Source organism: Gekko japonicus, unplaced genomic scaffold (assembly GCF_001447785.1).
Source record: "Gekko japonicus isolate JY-2015 unplaced genomic scaffold, Gekko_japonicus_V1.1 scaffold1116, whole genome shotgun sequence".
Lineage (NCBI taxonomy): Eukaryota > Metazoa > Chordata > Lepidosauria > Squamata > Gekkonidae > Gekko > Gekko japonicus.
In genome coordinates, this window is record NW_015172590.1 from 542,282 (window position 1) to 560,733 (window position 18,452).

The window sequence follows — 18,452 nt, forward strand, 5'->3', positions numbered from 1 at the left end:
GCGGCGGCAGCGGCGGCGGCGGTGCAGAGCGTCTCCTGCGCATGCGCAGGAGACGCTCTTGCACTTTCGGGGGGATTTAAACATCCCCCCGAAATTTTTTTAAACTTTTTTTATTTTTGTGCACACGTGGGGACTGGCCCACGTGTGCACAAACCTCCCCCGGCCCCCCAGCTGCCCCCTCCGTGCTGATTTAAGTATCCGCACGGAGGGGGCAAGTTGGCTATTAGATATATAGATATTCTTAACAGATTGAAACACATCTCCCCATGGTAAACCATGTGTACATTCCATTGGGCAACATTTTACTTCGTAACACTCAGAGTTCCCCATTAGTCATGCAGTCCCCAACACAGTGAAAAGTATATATTGCCCATATATCTTCCACAGATTGCCCATTTTTCTTCCACCAGGGCCTTCTCAGTTGTTGCTCCTTCCTTTTGGAACCGACTTCCTGAGGAGGCCCGCACTCTGCAGGATCTTCTTGTGTTCCGCAGAGTGTGTAAGACCACTCTGTTTCATCAACCCTTTGGTTAAATTTTGCAGAATTGTCCATTGGCTATACATGGTAATTGTTGAATTGGTTATTTCTTAGGAATTTTTTCTTATATTACTGACATCTTATGAATTATATTTTTAGCCAGTGCTATTTTAATGTTTAGATGTATTTTACTGTCAAATGTTTTACTGTAAACTGCTCTAAGACTGCACAGGAGAGGATGTGGTATAAAAATGTAATTAAATAAATATTCTATTGAATAAATAAGGAAAGTGAGAATGCAGCAAGATAGCTGCACAACTTCAATCTAGAGAATTCAGATTCTCTTTCTAGAGGACTAGTGCTGCCCCCTTGTGTGTTTATGCCAGGATGCTACAGGTCTTATACTATTTAAAATATCTTCATTAAAGATTATAGGAATGTCGAGACAGTGTGTGACTGCAATAAAGAAGGCCAATGCTATGCTGGGGATTATTAGGAAGGGTATTGAAAACAGATCAGCCAATATCATAATGCCCCTATATAAATCAATGGTGAAACCTCATTTGGAATACTGTGTGCAGTTCTGGTCACCACACCTTTAAAAGGATATTATAGCTTTGGAAAAAGTGCACAAAAGGGCAACTCGAATGATAACCTATGAGGAAAGGTTAAAGCGCTTAGGGCTCTTTAGCTTGGAGAAAAGACGACTGAGGGGTGACATGATTGAGGTTTACAAGATTATGCATGGGATAGAACAGGTAGAGAAAGAGGTACTTTTCTCCCTTTCTCACAATACAAGAACTCATGGGCACTCCATGGTCGGGTTCGAACGGATAAAAGGAAGTACTTCTTCACCCAAAGAGTGATTCACACATGGAATTCACTGCCACAGGAGGTGGTGGAGGCTACAAGCATGGACGGCTTCAAAAGGGAATTAGATAAGCATATGGAGCAGAGGTCCATCAGTGGCTATTAGCCACAAGGTATAGATAGGGGCTCTGGGGCAAGCCGTCTTGGTGCTTGGGGGGGCCAACAGTGGGAGGGCTTCTAATGTCCTGACCCCACTGGTGGACCTCCTGATGGCACCTGGTATTTTTGGCCACTGTGTGACAGAGTGTTGGACTGGATGGGCCTTTGGCCTGATCCAACATTGGCGTCTCTTATGTTCTTATGTACAAAGATTTAAAGAGCATACAATTTTAAAAAAATGTTTATAAAGCATTCAAAAAGTTACTCCCAACAAAAAACTCTCACAGTAAGGAGATACTGAACAATTTACTGTTTGGGCTCCAGAAAATAACACATGGTAGCACCTTTGCTCTTCTATGGCCCTGGTCACACGGAAGGATTTGCCACGCGAGAGGGACGGATCGGGGGCGCATCAAGTGGGCGCGATCACACCGCAACGTCTGGGAAGCAGCGTGCACCCGTCCCCGATCTGTCCCTTCCGGGCAAAACTGCGCATCAAAACAAACCCCTAGAAAACACTACTACCTACCTGAAAATCCGCTGCAGGGATGGGCGTCTGATCGCTGGCGCGCCCGTCTCTTTTGCAGCATGTGAGGTCCTGCCGAACTGCACATGCACACGCATGCGCAGCGGGCTGGCCTCGCTCTCTGGTCCGTGGCTTCCTCCCGGCATCTGATCGTGCCGGGGAGGATCTGCGCGGTGGCTGGGGGGATCTTTCTGATCCTGCCGCCGCGCGTCTCTTTTGGTGCGGCTCAAAAAAGCCGCACTTTGGCCGCACCTATTTCCCCCAGTGTGACCGGGGCCTATTTATTCATATATTCTAGTGGATATTGCTTATTTACTCCTACTAGTGCCATCCAAACATCTAAGTTTTGTGATTTCAATGGAATTAGAAGGGCATAACTCTGCCTAACTCCAACAGCCCATCTGTATACAGCTCAGCCTACAACACATTTTCCTAAGTATACTCTCCTGACTATAAGTACTTCCTCTATCCTCAAATTTAAATGGCTGCTAGCTCTGCCATCTTCTTCACAGATGTACCAGATCAAATGCCACTTCAGCTGGAATGAATAAATTTATAATCCCCCTTAGACATGGTGGCACTGACCCCCATTGATCAATTCATTTCACATTTACATTTATTTACGTTGTAGGCCTCCTTGAGTTCTGCAAAGTAGAGAGGTGGCTAATAAATGCTTTAAATAAATAAACAAAATAAATATATCATTCTTTGTAAAAAGAATAGTAAACAATACTGAAAATGATGCCAAGCAGTTAAGATACAAAACAGATTCCATATCTAACAAAAAGTTTGTTACCTTTTTCAGACCTGGGAAGGGGCCCTGAAACTCTGGCAGATTCTTTTATTTATTAAAATATGTATATCCCACCTTCTGATAAAAACTCTAAAAATCAAACATTAACCAGCATACAAATGTAAGCCACAAAGTAAAATGCGAGAACAAAAGTACTAACAATAGAGTCCCAGCTAATCAACAAATGTAACTCCAAGCTATCAATGCTAGATAAAAAGCAATAAAATCCCTTCAAAACCAGCTGGGCCTGTTGTCAAAAAACAGGCTTGAAAAGATCAAGGAGGATTTTTCCTAGAGAAGGAGTTACACAGTTTCAGAATCGCCACCAAGGAAGCCCTGTCATGTACAGCCACCTACCACACATTAGACAGTGAGACCACATGATGCATGGCCTCCAAGGAGGAACTTAACTTGTGAGCAGGTTCATATGGGAGGATGTAGTTGTCAGACTCAGAAGTTGGAGTCCAGGCTGGGCACGCCCTTGAGCATCCCCTTTTCTCCAGCACACCAAATGGAAGCCTCATATAAGGAGAGGAAGGGGGGGATCCACAACACCCTTAGCCCTCTTTCTCCAGCCCTTGGCCCAGCCTTTCCTTGGCCAACTTGGGGTGTGCCTAACAAAGGTTCATCTGGGGGCAGACTCACCCCGATGCTCTTCCCAGAGGGATGGGAGCTGGCTCATCCTATCCTCCTGGGCCAATGGCCTTTCTTGTTATTCCTCTTCCCCGTGCAGCTGGGTGTGGTCTGGCCCGTCCTCCTTGGCCACCTTGGGGGTGTGCCTAAAAAAGAGTAATCCGGGGCAGACCCACCCTGGAGTCTTCCAGTCCTCTGCCCAGGGGGATGGGGATCTTGCTCATCCTATCATCCTGGGCCAATGGCCTTTCTTGGTATTCCTCTGCCCCCTGCAGCCTCAGTTGGCCCGAGGCTTTAAAAGGCCCACCTGCTGGCCTGCACTGTTCCAGGAAAAAGTCAGCATAGCCTGTCTCTGTCCTCTTCCTGGCTTCCTTCCTGACTCCTACTTAGGACTCTCTTGCTTCCCCCTGATTGCCCCTGTCCAGGCCTATGTTGGGCTTACCTAGCCTGTCTCCTGTGCTTGTCACTGCTCTCAGTGCCCTCTTCTCCCTTCCTCCTTTCTGGCTGCTTCTGTCAGCTCTGGGAAGCCCAGGTGCACTGGCTTCTCGTCCCCAGGATGCCAGTTGAATGTGGGAAAGGGGCCTCTTCCAAAGAAACCTCTAGACCCTTCTTATACATTTTAATTGAAACTCAGTTTTAGTCTTTTTCTCTACATGTCCTCAATGTAATCTCCTGGGATTCCTGCCCCAAATGATTAAGATGCAGTCTTATCGAAAACATGCAATTTTAAAAAGGAAACAATGGATGGTATTTTCCAGTTATTCAGTGTTTTCTTCTAACCACCAAACAAATCATGTGCTACCTTTCTGCTCCTTAAAAAAAAAATCACAGCTACTAAGGAATAATTATTGCTTACCTCTAGGACTTTCCCAGTAATGAACTGGTGGCATGCTTCACATTTCACACCAAAGAGAACCTGATAGTCCTTTTCACAGTAAGGTGCACCATCTCTGAAAGTAATCCACAAGACACATATAAATTTCTTCAGCATCCAGCAAACATCTTTTTGTATGTGCAATGTCTCCAGTGCCGGGAGATATCTGGAGAGAAGGGACACAATACTGCAGAGGAAGGATTTTACTCTCCCTGGATTATATTATGCTTCTCTTAGGCCCCTGCCATACGGCATGGGAAAAGGCGCTTGAAGGCGCGGCTTTTAAAAGCCGCGCCAACGTTGACACAGCGCGGCGGGATCCCATGGATCCCCCGGCCGCGCCGCCGTTTCTCCCCGGCGCGATCAGACGCCGGGGAGTAAACACAGAGCTGACGGCAGGCCAGCCGAACTGCGCATGTCGGAGCATGCGCAGTTCGGCTGGGAGCCCGGGATGCGCCGGCGCAAGGACGCGCCAGCGATCAGACTTCCGGGTTGAGGCACACCAAGGAGATGAACCACCTCGGTAGGTGGTTCAACTTGATGCGCCTTATCGCATGGATGGGACAGTTCGGGGACGGAAGCACCATGCTTCCCAGATGTTGTGGTGTGATCACGGCCGTTTGAACCGCCCCCAAACTGTCCTGCTGCCGGCCCAAATTCCCTCGTGTGAACGGGAAGAGTTACTCTTGCTAGGTGAGGGGACTAGTTCTACTGCAATTATAATCTGCACATGAATGAAGATCCAAGATTAGTGGCTCAGTATGCACCAGTCACATCCTGTCATAATGTATCTTTAGAGAAATTGCTAATTTTAAAAGAGGAATAAATAGTAAATATTTTAAGAAGCAAAAGTAAATTATGGTGGCTTACTTGCTGATGTATTCTCCAGTCAGCACCTTTGCACAGGCCTTACATTTGAAGCATCCCAAATGCCACTGTCTATCCAAGGCTAGTAATGCTTGTCCATTTTTTATATCTCTTCCACAGCCTGCACAATCTGCAAATAAATTAACAGATATTGATCAAGTTATTGAGTTCTATTGCCCTGCATTTACTACCAACTATCACTTACCAGGTGTGGCCATTATGAAGCAATATAAGATTTTCACCTGTTCATAGAGAATCCCAGCAAAAATTCAGAAGAGCACATGGCTGAATGGTGTGTCTCACAGCCTGTAGATCATATGTTGATAATCCTTTCCTTCCTCTAAGACTTTCTGCATCAGAGGCAATGTACCTCTGATACCCATTGCTGGGGAGTGGGGGGGGGGGATTACTGGCATATCTAATTGGCCACTGTGGGGAAAAACAGGATGCTGGACTAAGTGAACCACTGGTCAAATCCAGCAGGGCTTTTCTTATCTTACGTATCAGAAGATGATTTTCTCCATTGGGGAGGGGTATCATTGCACCCTACTGATTAATTTTAGTTTCTAAACACAAGGAAATGTAGTCTTGTCCTTGTCTGCGAAATAAGGTAAAACAAAGCCAGTTTTCTTCCAGCCATCTGAATGTTAGATGATATATTTCAGTTTTCCATATAGATAAATAAATTAGGTATATTATTAAAAACTTTCCTCCTGGAGGAACAGTGATAATTTCATCTCACATTTTATCATTTTATCTCACATTTATCTCTCAAGTATTTCCTTTTACCAGGCATAACTCTTCTACCCTGTAGATGGCAGCAGTATTCTAAATGTGTCATACAAAGCTAGCAGGTAGAACATTTTCTGTGTAAAAGAGGAAAACCCAGCCCCAGGTATGGATAGCCAACTGAAGGTACAAATACATACTACAAAGTCTATGTTAATAATTATATAATTAACTCAGTATCAAAAATGATTTAAAAGCATATTACATCATCTGATATTAAAAATACACTACAATATCTTTCCAGTGTCACCATGTTGGGAAAAAACGTAACAGCCTAAATAGAAGTAGAGGTGAAAAAATCCATGAGATGATTTCTCATAGTTGAAAATATACCAGTCTGGAACAGGGCCTGAGCAAGGTGTTAATCCCCTTTCTCCTGCATAACATTCCCAATATAAACCACCACTTAGTTTCTGGTTCAAACCACTTTCCTTAGAATCCAGTTCATTTAGGAATATTAGTGCATCATTTTAAGAATTTGGTATTTAGAATTGCACTAGAAGGAGGAAGTGAAGATCCATGTTGGTGCTTCAGTATCTCAGCCTCCCTTCTCTTCCTTATATCAACATCAATCATGCATTTCACATGGCTTTTCCACTGTAATCATGGGATATATTATTATGTCATGCCATATAATACTGAAATCTCTTGGGAAGACGGTTTGAAAAAGAAAGGGGAAAGATTGCATGCCCTCTGCACCCCAAAATAAAGTTTGGACCACCATGTATCACTCCCTACTCCATGTTCAGACAAATCTTTCCTTCAAGTGAACCTATGTATTCTTTCCTGGTCTTCCCAACACAAGCTTCTTGGAGGCAACTGAAAGATAAGCTCTTGGTGCCAGAACCACTGTTTGGACCAGATATCAGTACATGTATTCTTTTAGGAGACTGTCTTCAGAATCTGAAGATGTATGATTTGAGCTGATCCAAAGATTGTTTTGGGGTGCAGCTTCCCCCTAGTGTCTTCATGTACATTTGTCCTGGGGGCACCCTACTTTGGAGCAGTTAGCACAAGAACTGGTCTTTGGACCAGGAAACCGCATAAGTTTACTTGCAGAGCAGAGTCCCTTGAATGTGGGGGTCCAAATCTTATTTTGGGTGCAGTGCTTGTGCAGAGCTTTTAAATTATCCTCAATATTTGTGGTTGGATTCACAAATAAGAAACTGGGAACCAACTTCAGCCTCCCCATAGATTACCTATTTTTACACAGGGGGCTTACATGTATAAACGCCTACTTAATATCATCAGGAATGGGTCAAATATAGCAGATGGTCAAGCAGGTAAGGAGCATTCTGACTGTTTCCTTTCACAAAGCAGAGATATAAAAGACTGCATAGTGCTAAAGGGATAGAACTCCAAGCTATTAAATATTTTTACCCATTTTCCCGAAATTATTTAAGACAAGTTTTTCCTCAGAATGCTAATTTACTTGAAGACACTTAGAGACTTGTACCTACCCATGGACTTATCCTGTTCTTGCTACAATATAAAAAATCTGATTCCAATCCCCAGTATACCATTTATATGTACTTTCTTTTGAAAATGAGGATGACAAACATCCTTCAGTGTTTCAAATCTAGAATTACAGCCTATATTCATATCTAGATCTTAGATACCTTGTCCTGCCACTACATTTGGTGACAATAATGCAAAGCTTGTCAGAAAAGTAGTAGCACTAAATAAACGTTTAAAAAAATGCTTCAAAGTTCTCTTTTTTCTTATTTTGCTAAGAGCAAAACATGACCTTGCCAGCAGCTACAGAAGAACCTTCCCATCAAAAGTGGCACATTATGTATAATATGGGACCTAGTCTCTCCAGGGGAACAGGCATCATCTTCTACACAGTAATTATCAAAGCCAAGGTTCTGCTTTATGTCATGTTGAACTGAACCCCCAGTCCTTAACAGGAGTGTTATAATTAGGGGTATGTACTTGGTATAAACCGAGCAGAAAAAAATACCTGATAAATACCTTATCAGTATTTATCAGGCATTTTCTCAGCCAGTTACTCAGTGGGCTGCTGATCCAGCTATTCAAAAATAGCCGCCCCAAAAAAATATTTAGGATTTTTGGGGGCCACCGGATAGCTGGTGTTTAAAAGGATTGCCTTCCCCTTTAACACCTTCCAGGTGAATGTGCCACTTCAAGTTCACTCATGGCACAGCTTTGTGCAAGCCGTGCTACAAGTGAACTCCAAGTGATGATTTCTCCATTATACCCTATGGGGACAATTATAGTCAATGATCCCCATAGGCTATAATGGAGAATAGAGCTGAAGTCTGGGGGGTCTCTTTTTTGAGGTAGAGGCACCAAATCTGCAGCATAACTGCTGGTGCCTCTCCTCAACCCCCTCAAATTTCAAAAAGATTTGACCAGGGGGTCCAATTCTATGAGCCCCACAAGAAGGTGCCCCCATTCTTCATTGCTTCCAATGAACAAAAAAGACATTTTAAAGGAATGCAGTCCCTTTAAATGCCTTTTGCAAGCCATGCTGCACCACAAGTGAACCCCAACTGTTCTCCAATGGCCAGGTCTACCCCCGTAGTAGACAACTGCAGGTAGACCAGCAGAGGCCAGGTCAACCCACAATAGGCCTCTATGTCTACACCTTGCCACTCTGGAGTTCACTAATAGCACAGCTTGCAAAAGGCATTTAAAGGGCACATGCTCCTTTTAAATGCCCTTTCCCAGTCTATTAGAAACAATGGAGGATGGGGGCACCTTCTTCTGAGGCTCACAGAATCTGACTCCTGGTCCAATCTTTTTGAAACTTGGGTTTGTTTGTTTGTTTGTTGAAGAGAGGTACCAGCAGCTACACTGCAAATTAGGTGCCTCTACCTCAAAAAAAAGCTCCCCCCCCCGAGCCCCAGATGTCCCAGCTCAATTCTGCATTACAGCCTATGGTCCCCATAGGGTATAATGGAGCTGGAAAAATTAAGCAATCCTGAATATTTCCCAAATCTCAGTACCATAGCAATATTGGAATTTGGTAATATCAGGAAATACTGGGCTTTTTGAGTTCAATATACTCAAACCCAAAAAATAACATAGTTGTGCATAATATTCCTGTTAATTTGTGAAAGGTCTTGTACAAAAGGAGAAGGATTTACTACCAATTTCCCCTCATGATGCATCTGCCACAGCTGCATCCTATCTATCAAGGGCTGCCAGCTCTGGATTGGGAAATACCTGGAGATTTTGGGGATGGATCCTGGGAAGGGTATGCCTTGGGGAAGGGAGAGACCTCAGCAGGGTACAATGCCATAAAGTCTCCCCTCCAAAGCAGCCATTTTCCCCAAGGGGAACTGATCTTTATTGTCTGGAGATCAGCTGTGATAGCAGGAGATCCCCAGGCCCCACCTGGAGGTTGGCAACACTATATAAATCCCCAAAGGTTCCTTGATCTTTGGGACCAGCTTGTCAGCAAAGTGGGGAGAGGGGGCTGCAGGATAAAAGGAGAAGAGGAAGAGACCAGTTCTCTGAAGTCTTTTCATTCATAGGATCCAGCCCTGTCAGTGAAAAAAATGCTTGGAGAGTCTGCCCAAAGAGCACTTCTAACAAAATGCTGTCTCAGAACTATATGCGTAATCTGTAAAAACGGTTTAGAACTTCCTCAGAACATTCAGAATATTTATCTGTGTTAATATCACTGAGCATCTTTTCACAACACGACTTGATAACAACTGCAGACTGCACTCTGGCTTTCATGCAGCAGAACATTTAGGGAACTGCATGGGAAATGTAAACATCTCCTGAGCATTTTTTCAACATATCAGTTTGACAGTCCTGCAGGGAACATATCCAAGAGAGATTTTTTTGTGTGCAACCAATGAGAATTCCCTTGACTGTTTTCTTCTACACTGTACCCAGTAATTTAGCATAAGAATGTGGACCAATACTAAACAATGGTACTTGAGACTAGACTTCTCACCTAATTCTGAAAAACAGTTCAGGGCCAGGTCAGAAAGTGGGGAGCAGCCTCATTATTGCTTGGGGATCTAACCTGGTTGCTGTTTTGCCTGCAATACTCTGGTTTTTATATATAAAACTATATTTTTGACATACCACAACTGACATTCACCATAAGCAAACGTCATCCCTCATATCATCACTATCTATCACTACTAGTTTTCTAGACTGTACTCTTTCTTTCTTTCCTGTTACCATTCATTCAACCCAGTGGTCTCAAACAGCTGCTGTGAGTTTATGTTTAAGCATAATGGAAAGCTACCCACATAAAAAAGATCTCCCCAACAAAATATGATAGGTTTATGCAGTTGTTTTAGAATGTTTCTGTATTTCTACACCAGCAGCCCAAAATCTAGCGACCCTGCATGAAACCCATTCATCTACATTGCTCAGTAGCCTGGAAGTCCCAGCAGTTGGAGAAGCAGAGTCCATACTAAGCAGAGGGGGAAATCAGCTCCTTTCTAAGTTTTAAAAATTCAGGGCAGCTTAAAAGTACATGGTCAATAGATTCAGTAGCTGCAAACTGGAAAAGTGAGTTACCTTTAAATATTCAGTCGTGGTATACTCAAATATGGTCATATTTTGTATATTGTCTAAAGTAACAGTGATTTGGCAAACCCTTTTTCAGAAAGAATCAAAATTTTGTTAGTGTCTGGTTTCTGATGCTACAATTTCTGTCAGAAAAAGGTATTCTACCCTCTGGACCCTGGTTATATTTTAAATGGTGAAAACTATGTTTACAGGTGCTTGAAGAATCGCAAGATTTTAAGCTTATGATTTTGAATATGTATTCGTTTTTAGTAAAAAGTAAAGGTAAAGGTTCCCTTGCTCAAAAGCCAGTCGAATCCAACTCGAGGGTTGCGGTGCTCATCTTTGTTTCAAAGCCAAAAAGCCAGCGCTGTCCGAAGACATTTCCGTGGTCATGTGGCCGGCATGACTAAACACCAAGGTGCACGGAATGCTGTTACCTTCCCACTGAAGTGGTACCTATTTATCTACTTGCAATTTCTTGCTTTCGAACTGCTAGGATGGCAGGAGCTGGAACTAGAGACGGGAGCTCACTCCGTCATGCGGCACACTCAGGTCTCGAACTGCTGAACTACTGACCTTCCACAGCCTGCAGATTTTTTTGAGTTACTTCATGTTCTTTTGAGTTTCCAGTGTTTATAAACATGTAAATGTTGAATTTTTAAATAAATTTGGGTTAAAAAAATAGATTCAATGGGATTAATGTTGCAGTTGCACGTTCTCTCTGCATACAGAATACCAGCATATCTACCTGTCAAGACTGCAGATGGTAGAGTGTAAAGACATACCAATATAAAAGCATGTCTATATTTAGGATATGTTAGATCAAAAAAATACACTGGGATGCTAACTGGTAGGGGAATGCCAACTGTGAAGGTTGAGCAAACTCTTCTTGACCTTATTGCTGTACTTTTATAATCCAGATGTTTCAAACGAGTTCCAATCAGATGACTTAGTTCATTGACACTTACTCTCCCCATCAATTCTATTGAAATCCCTAGGCACATTATCTTATCATTCACTAATTTACCCAAATTGCACTTATGATTGTCTAGTTTAATAAGACTGAGCTTGGAGGTGGAAGGGGAGTGAAACTGAAATGCTCTACTGGCAAGCCAAACATTTTCAGCAATGCCTAGTATTTCCCGAATCCCAGTATCATTTTTCGGGTTTGGTTTACCCAAATCTGGAAAATACCAATCCCCCCCCAATGCATAGTCCTAGTTATTATCCTCTTATGGAACATATCTATGTTTTCTGTTTTCTTTCCTCAGATAAAGGAGGGGGAGGATAAGGTACTAGGCAGATAGCAATTAATAATGAATACCACTTCCCGAATTTCATTGTTTTGAATAAGTTTTGTTTAAAAACTTCTCAGGGTAATATTCCACTGTTGGACTTAGAGAACAATCCAATGATGTCTGGTCTCAACTAGCAGCAGTGAGATATATCTGACCAGGGATCTCCAGGGCTCTTTTTGTAGCAGGAACTCCTCTGCATATTAGGCGACCCACCCCTAATGTAGCCAATCCTCCAAGAGCTTACAGAGCTCTTCTTAGAGCAAACACCTAACCACTGAATGGTTTCAAAGTATGCATTATCTAACTAAATTTCCCCATCCTCCTGTTCTCATGTGACTGATCCTGTATTTGGCACTGTCAACCTTTATTCAGTTCTTCCCAAACAGGGAAGCATACATACATTCTGAAACTGGAAGTGAGATATGCCATGGCAATGCATGATACTAATATGAGCACTGGAGTCTGTTATTTCAATCATTCTTTGACAAAGCATGCCATCAGACTTCACGAAATGGTCTCTTACTTTTTCTGGATCCTTTTGTTTCTAAAATGTGACATAGGCAAGCTGTTTTCCTGGGGCAGATATTTGATAATACAGTTTTCAGGAAATACTCTACATGGAGGCAATACAACACCATTGTAAGGGCAAACATGAACAGTGCCAACAACTATGCTTGAAGGAGCTTTTTTGTTAGGGTGTGGTGTGAGAGCAGAGAAAGAAGCTGTGTGTGGCTAGAAGATAAAAAGAAAGTTAAAGAGAACCTGGGTGTGTCATCATAGTTGGCAAAATTAAAATCTCAATCCGAAGAATTGCAACTGAGGATTTAAGTTCCCAGGAGAGATTGCTTAAACTGATACAACTATTTCAAAATACATATATAACAGAAATATTTCAGAAGACTGCAATGGCAAATCTCAAAACGGAAGAAAATAGAAATTGTGAACAATTACTCAGTGGCAAAAGCCATCAAACCTTACCTCTAAAATAAAACTGATAGGTTAGCAAACCATACCCAATACATTCTGTAGGTAGATTTAATATCCCTGTTAAGCAAGTAAAAACACTGCATAGGTACTATAGAAGGAGGTGGGGAAAGAGGAGACTTTCCCAGTGGACAACCTTTCCACTTGTAGCATATATTGATATTTTGATCCATTCCACCAATATCCAAGCAGAAATTTCCAGAATTTGTTCTCAGACTTGTTTGAGGAAACCTGAGCAGAAAGATGTAGAAAGAAGCTAAGGTAGTGGTCTAGAAGCAACATAACTAGGGCCTTGATTCAAGCTACATGACTAGGTGGATAATCAGTGTGCTCTTAAGAGAACCTCTAGGGATAGCATACAGGAGATTAACTGGCATTTCTATTGTGCTCAATAGAAGCGGTATCTGTGCAGGCTTAACAACATGATAAAAGGACTATTATGCATTTTCTAAAGGGCAAGAAAACTGTTTTAGGACATTTACACTCCTTGTTTCAAGGGGAAAAAGAGACATCTTTCCAGTCACAGATTGTTGCCAGGTAAGAGTAATGTTTTGGAGTTCTGCCTTGGAACTCCAAACTGGGCTTTGCTTTTATGTTTTTACAAAGCCAGGTTTCCATTTCAATCTGAGCAGACTGGGACAGCTACCAAGATGATCCAAATCTTGGACTGATCACCAGTGATTGGATCTTCTTTAGAAAGACACAAAGGCAGGTCCTCAGAGTTGTGGGCAGAAACAATGCAGCATTCACATCAACAAAGTGTTGTCACAGCTGAGGAAAAGGGAAGCATTTCAGAAAAGGTATGTCACTTGCACTGACACACATGTGCCTCAACAGAATTTCAAAGAATAATCAGTAGCTTCTGCAAATGTGAGAACTGAAATAGTTCTTTTCACCCCATTATGAAATTTTGAAACCACTTGCAAAGAGAATGGAGTTGTATAGGACCTAAGGCACCAACTCCACAGGTACCACCAACCAGGTGCTAGATGCGCATACTATGTGACCACAGAAAGAATTCTCAAGGAATGGGGTAAAAATTGCTCAATGCTACAATAGCTATGACAGTCATTTCAACTGCTTGTAGAGTAAGCTCAGGCAGATACAGTGAAATATCAAGGTGGAAATACATGACCATGTTACTACAAGTGTTCATCTGTGTCATACTTTTGAATATGTGATGAACTTGTAGAACATGTCTAGATGGCTATTCTTATGTTCCTAGTTTGAGACATTATATTTGGTGGCTCTTGATAATACAGTATCCATGACAGCAGGGGGACTGTTGTTGCACACATTTGTTTCTCAATATGCCAGATCTATTTACGGGTCTGTGTGACTTCATTACATGAATGCATGAATCTGGTCCCCAGATGTGGTGGTAATACCTTTGTCCCATCCACTAGCAACACAACATTACATCTGCACTAGAGTATGGCTTCAGGCTCCTTTTCAATGACTTGCTCCCAAAAATATGCAGCAAATTAAAATATCCCTGTCTGGATTTACGTTATTTGGTTTTCTGGAATATAAGTGGGTCATTTAGGGAGCAATCCTAAAAAGGTAAGCAAGTCCCATTTAATTCATTGGGGCTTACTCTTGTGAAAGTGTTTTTAGACTTGCAGCCTTATAGTCTGACACTTTCTATTCACTCAGACATCCAGGAGGAATCAGAGACTCCACAGTGATCATTTCAAAGCAAAGACTTGGTTTAGGTTCATTGTAAATTATCACAACAAATTTGTTCTCATTGCTACTAAACACAGCTGCATCAGGGACACATTTTGGTTAAAAAAGTTTTGTTGATCCTACTGGGAGATCCTACTAGTCTGTCAGAACTACGTTTCTATTCTGTCTAGTACACTGTATAGTAGAATGTACACTTTCTCCACTGTCTAGTAGAATGGCACTGTAGACTGTTGATAAAGTTTGCAACTATGGATGCATCAGGATAATGACAGCCAGTACCAATCCCAGTGCCAGATGATATATAACCATTTCCCGGATTTTATTTTCCTCTGAAAGTCCCTCTCCTCCTCTGAAACCACTTAGTAAATGTAAAGGTGTAAAACTACTTTAGGAAGGACCATAATCCAGTGTAACCTTTCACACAGTTTACAGACAGTTAACTTCAGACAGCCTGTCTTCACCAATACAAGTTTTCTTTTTTGTTTTAAAACCTCATCAGGCTAGATGTAAAGTTACTGCATTTGGCAGTAAAAGTGACTACATTATGAATGAAGACTGATCCCTTTAGTTTAGTATGAAAATACAGAAAAGTGAGTTGGAGGTGGCCAGGATGGATGTTTGGGGGCAGGGTTTCCTTCCAAAAGCATAAGCACTGCAGCAGAAATACATTAATTATATAAAAAGATAAAAGGTAGTAGTATGAACCTGCAGAACCAGATACAAAGCAGATGACAACTTACAGAAGAACCCTCCCTCTGATTATACCACTAATGCCTGCAGTGACACCAGGGTTATGATTACTGAGAGATTTAACCTATTTAGTCCTTGTGCTTGAAATGAATATATACATTTCCTTTTGAATCTTACAGTGATAATACCATCGTTTTGATAGAAGAAAATACTAACCTATAAAAGAAAGCTTCTGGGCAGATGCTAGATCCCCATTTCATATAAAATCTACAACTAAAGTAATCTTTCTATCCCCATTTGCCTCACTTAAATAAGTTTTCTTGCTAATCTACTTAAACAGTATTTAACCAAGTAACAGGCACCCGATAAAAGAGATTTACTTTTGAATAGAACAGAATTACAAAACAGGACTTCAAAGCAGGGGAAGATTGATGATGACTGTGCCTTTTGCTGCTTCAGAAAGAAGCAACAGATCTGGAATATTTCACGCTAATTAAAATTCACCTGTCAGAACAGGGAAGTAGGATGAATCAGAGAAAGGAAGTTTGGGAGATCCATTATAGAAGAAGAAAAAACTTTTGCCAATTACTAGTTTCCTGGCATTTGTTAACTTAACTTTATTCTCTTGCTTGATTTGTCAAGATTTGCTTGGGGGAACTCACACGTTCCAATTAACTTATATATCTGCTGCAACACTGATAAAAGATTACTAAAAGCAGAATCAGAAATTTTACTCCTGTGTACTTTCCTAAATATAGATATCACTGAAGTGCATCTCCAAAATGATCTGCAAATACATCTCTGAACTACAGCACTGCCTGTTTATTTTGACCCTACATCTGCTAGCACAACAATCAAGAGGAAATTTGCCACCAGTTTACACCAGCCACAAAGTTCAAAAGGGGGGGGGGCATGGTTGGGTAGCCAGCTTCCAGCCTTTGATGGAGTGCCCTTAACACCGGCAACAATCATTAGGAGCCTGGGCGTAACACTGCATGACTCCTTATCCATGGAGGCCCAGGTCATGAAGGTTGCCCAGCTGGTATTTCTCCAACTATGCCAGGTCAGGCAATTGGCTCCCTACTTGTCCGATCCTGACCTAGACATGGTAATCGATGCAACAGTCACCTCCAGAATAGACTACTGTAACTCACTCTACGTGGGCCTATCCTTGAGACTGACCTGGAAGCTCCAGCTGATCCAGAATACAGCTGCATGAGTCCTTACCACATATTCAACCTGTGTTGTGCAAGCTGCACTGGCTGCCAGTGGAACACCGGATCAAGTTCAAGGTGTTGGTTTTGACCTTTAAGGTCCTCAGCAGTCAGGGACCCGCATACCTTCAGGACCGCTCTCTGAGAAGAGCATTACACTCAGGAACTAAGAACCTCCTGGTGGTCCCCGGCCTGAGAGAGATCTGGCTGTCCTCAACCAGGGCCAAGGTTTTTTCGGCCCTGACCCCTACCTGGTGGAACTCTCTGCCTGAGAGCATCTGAGCCCTGCAACATTTGTTGCCTTTCCGCAGGGCTTGTAAGGCAGAGGTGTTCCACCAGGCTTTCAGATGAGGACAGCGATGGCACAATTATGTAATCTGGCACCATCATACTCCTCTGACCTTTTATGTCCTCCCTCCCATTTTATACAAGTTTCTTCTGGGAGTTCTGCGATCTGCTAAACCAGGAATTCTGACTGCTAGCCATCTTGGAATTGATACATTTTACTAAGGACTGTTGCTTTCTTTTGTTGGTTTAAAATTTTTTACTTATATATTTATTGTATTTCTTTGTTGTAAGCCGCTCTGAGCCCTGCTCTGAGCCCTGCTTGCAGGGAAGGGCAGCCTAGAAATTTAATTAATAAATAAATTAAATAGTAATATAAATAAAGTTTTCTAATTTTTAGCTGAGAGGTTTTTTGCATCAAAAATCAGACCTTATTTCAGCTCTTTGAAAAAGAAATTATGCCTTAGATATTTCAAATATACAATCTCTTTGTAATTCTGGAAAGAACTGTTAAATTATAGTTCCAAATTCAGAGTTGGACTCTAAGAATGTTTGGACATCAGTGAATAAACACTCCTGTTTCATGTACATAAATACAATTGTGCAATATCTGCCAACTACCGGTATACAAATATGGAATTTAAGTCAGTCCTCGAAAGTGTCTTGCACTGTCAGAGGGGGGGGGGGGAAGGAGATGATCCATTTTCTCTATTCCAAAACTTAACAGCTTTGAGAGATTAAATAAAATGACAGGTAGCAGTATTCTTGGGATGGATGGACTGTTTGTGCTTACAAACTATATCTAAGGTGCAAACTGCATCTCCTTTCCTGTAATGTTTTATTATTCTTTTGCTATCTATACTAGTTTGAGGTTATCAAAATCTCAGGCTAATCAAGTAAATATTATAAAAACACACTTAAAGATATGTCCCACGTTACAAATGCTCACAGAATGGTACATTGTACCTACCTGAAGGTTCTTTCTCTTCAGTGGGGGAGAAGTCATCCAGGAACTGGTTAGGTCACGCCTCTGCTCGCTCGATAGGCTATGCAAATTTCTTTTGTTGCATAGCTCCTGTTGGAGTGGCCCTGGTTGACCTCTCCAGTTATGTCCAAGCCTTTCTGTGTCTTGATATCCTTCCCTTCTTCTTTTTTTTTTTTTTTTTTTTTTTTTTGGGGTTAAAAACATTTTTAACACCCCAGTTCCACCCTCCCCCTCCAATCACGGGCGGGATGTGGATGACTTCTCCCCCACTGAAGAGAAAGAACCTTCAGGTAGGTACAATGTACCATTCTCCTTCAGTGGGGGGAAGTCATCCAGGAACTGGTTAGCTGTACCCAAGCTATTTATCTGGGCGGGTAGTGTATTAAGATTCCACCACTTGCTGCAGCACTCTCCTGCCGAAAGCCGCCTCGGCCGACGCGGCTTGGTCCATTCTGTAGTGTCGCACGAAAGTGGAGAATGATGCCCAGGTGGCTGCCTTGCAAATTTCCTCAACCGTGGCTCTCTTGGAAAAGGCCGCCGTTGCTGCAGCTGCTCTAGTTGAGTGTGCCGTCAGTCCGGCTGGCGGTGTGAGACCTTGGGTCTCGTAGGCCTTGCCGATACAACGTCGGATCCAATAGGCCAAGGCAGCTTTAGATGCCTTTTTTCCCTGATTTTGGCTACCGTAGGAAATGAACAATGCGTCCGACCTCCGGATTTCGGTCGTTCTGTTGAGATATATCCTTAGAGCTCGACGAACGTCCAGCTTGTGCCATGCTTTTTCTTTTGGATGTTTTGGTTTTGGACAGAAAGAAGGCAGCACGATCGCCTGATTGACATGGAATGCCGCGTTTATTTTCGGAATGAATGAAGGGTCC

General features: G+C 42.3%; 1 protein-coding gene across 13 annotated transcripts in view; it reads right to left on the bottom strand.

Annotated features, from left to right (window-relative positions):
* Window positions 1-18,452, bottom strand: part of ABLIM1 (actin binding LIM protein 1) — a 151,070-nt gene that overhangs the window by 123,709 nt on the left and 8,909 nt on the right. For all 13 annotated transcript variants that reach the window (XM_015421515.1, XM_015421513.1, XM_015421504.1 and 10 more), the window contains exons 3-4: window positions 5,144-5,270; window positions 4,256-4,349 (exon numbers count right to left, since the gene is read on the bottom strand). In XM_015421515.1, coding sequence (XP_015277001.1) covers window positions 4,256-4,349; window positions 5,144-5,270 — 221 coding nt within the window. The remainder of the gene's footprint in view (window positions 1-4,255; window positions 4,350-5,143; window positions 5,271-18,452) is intronic.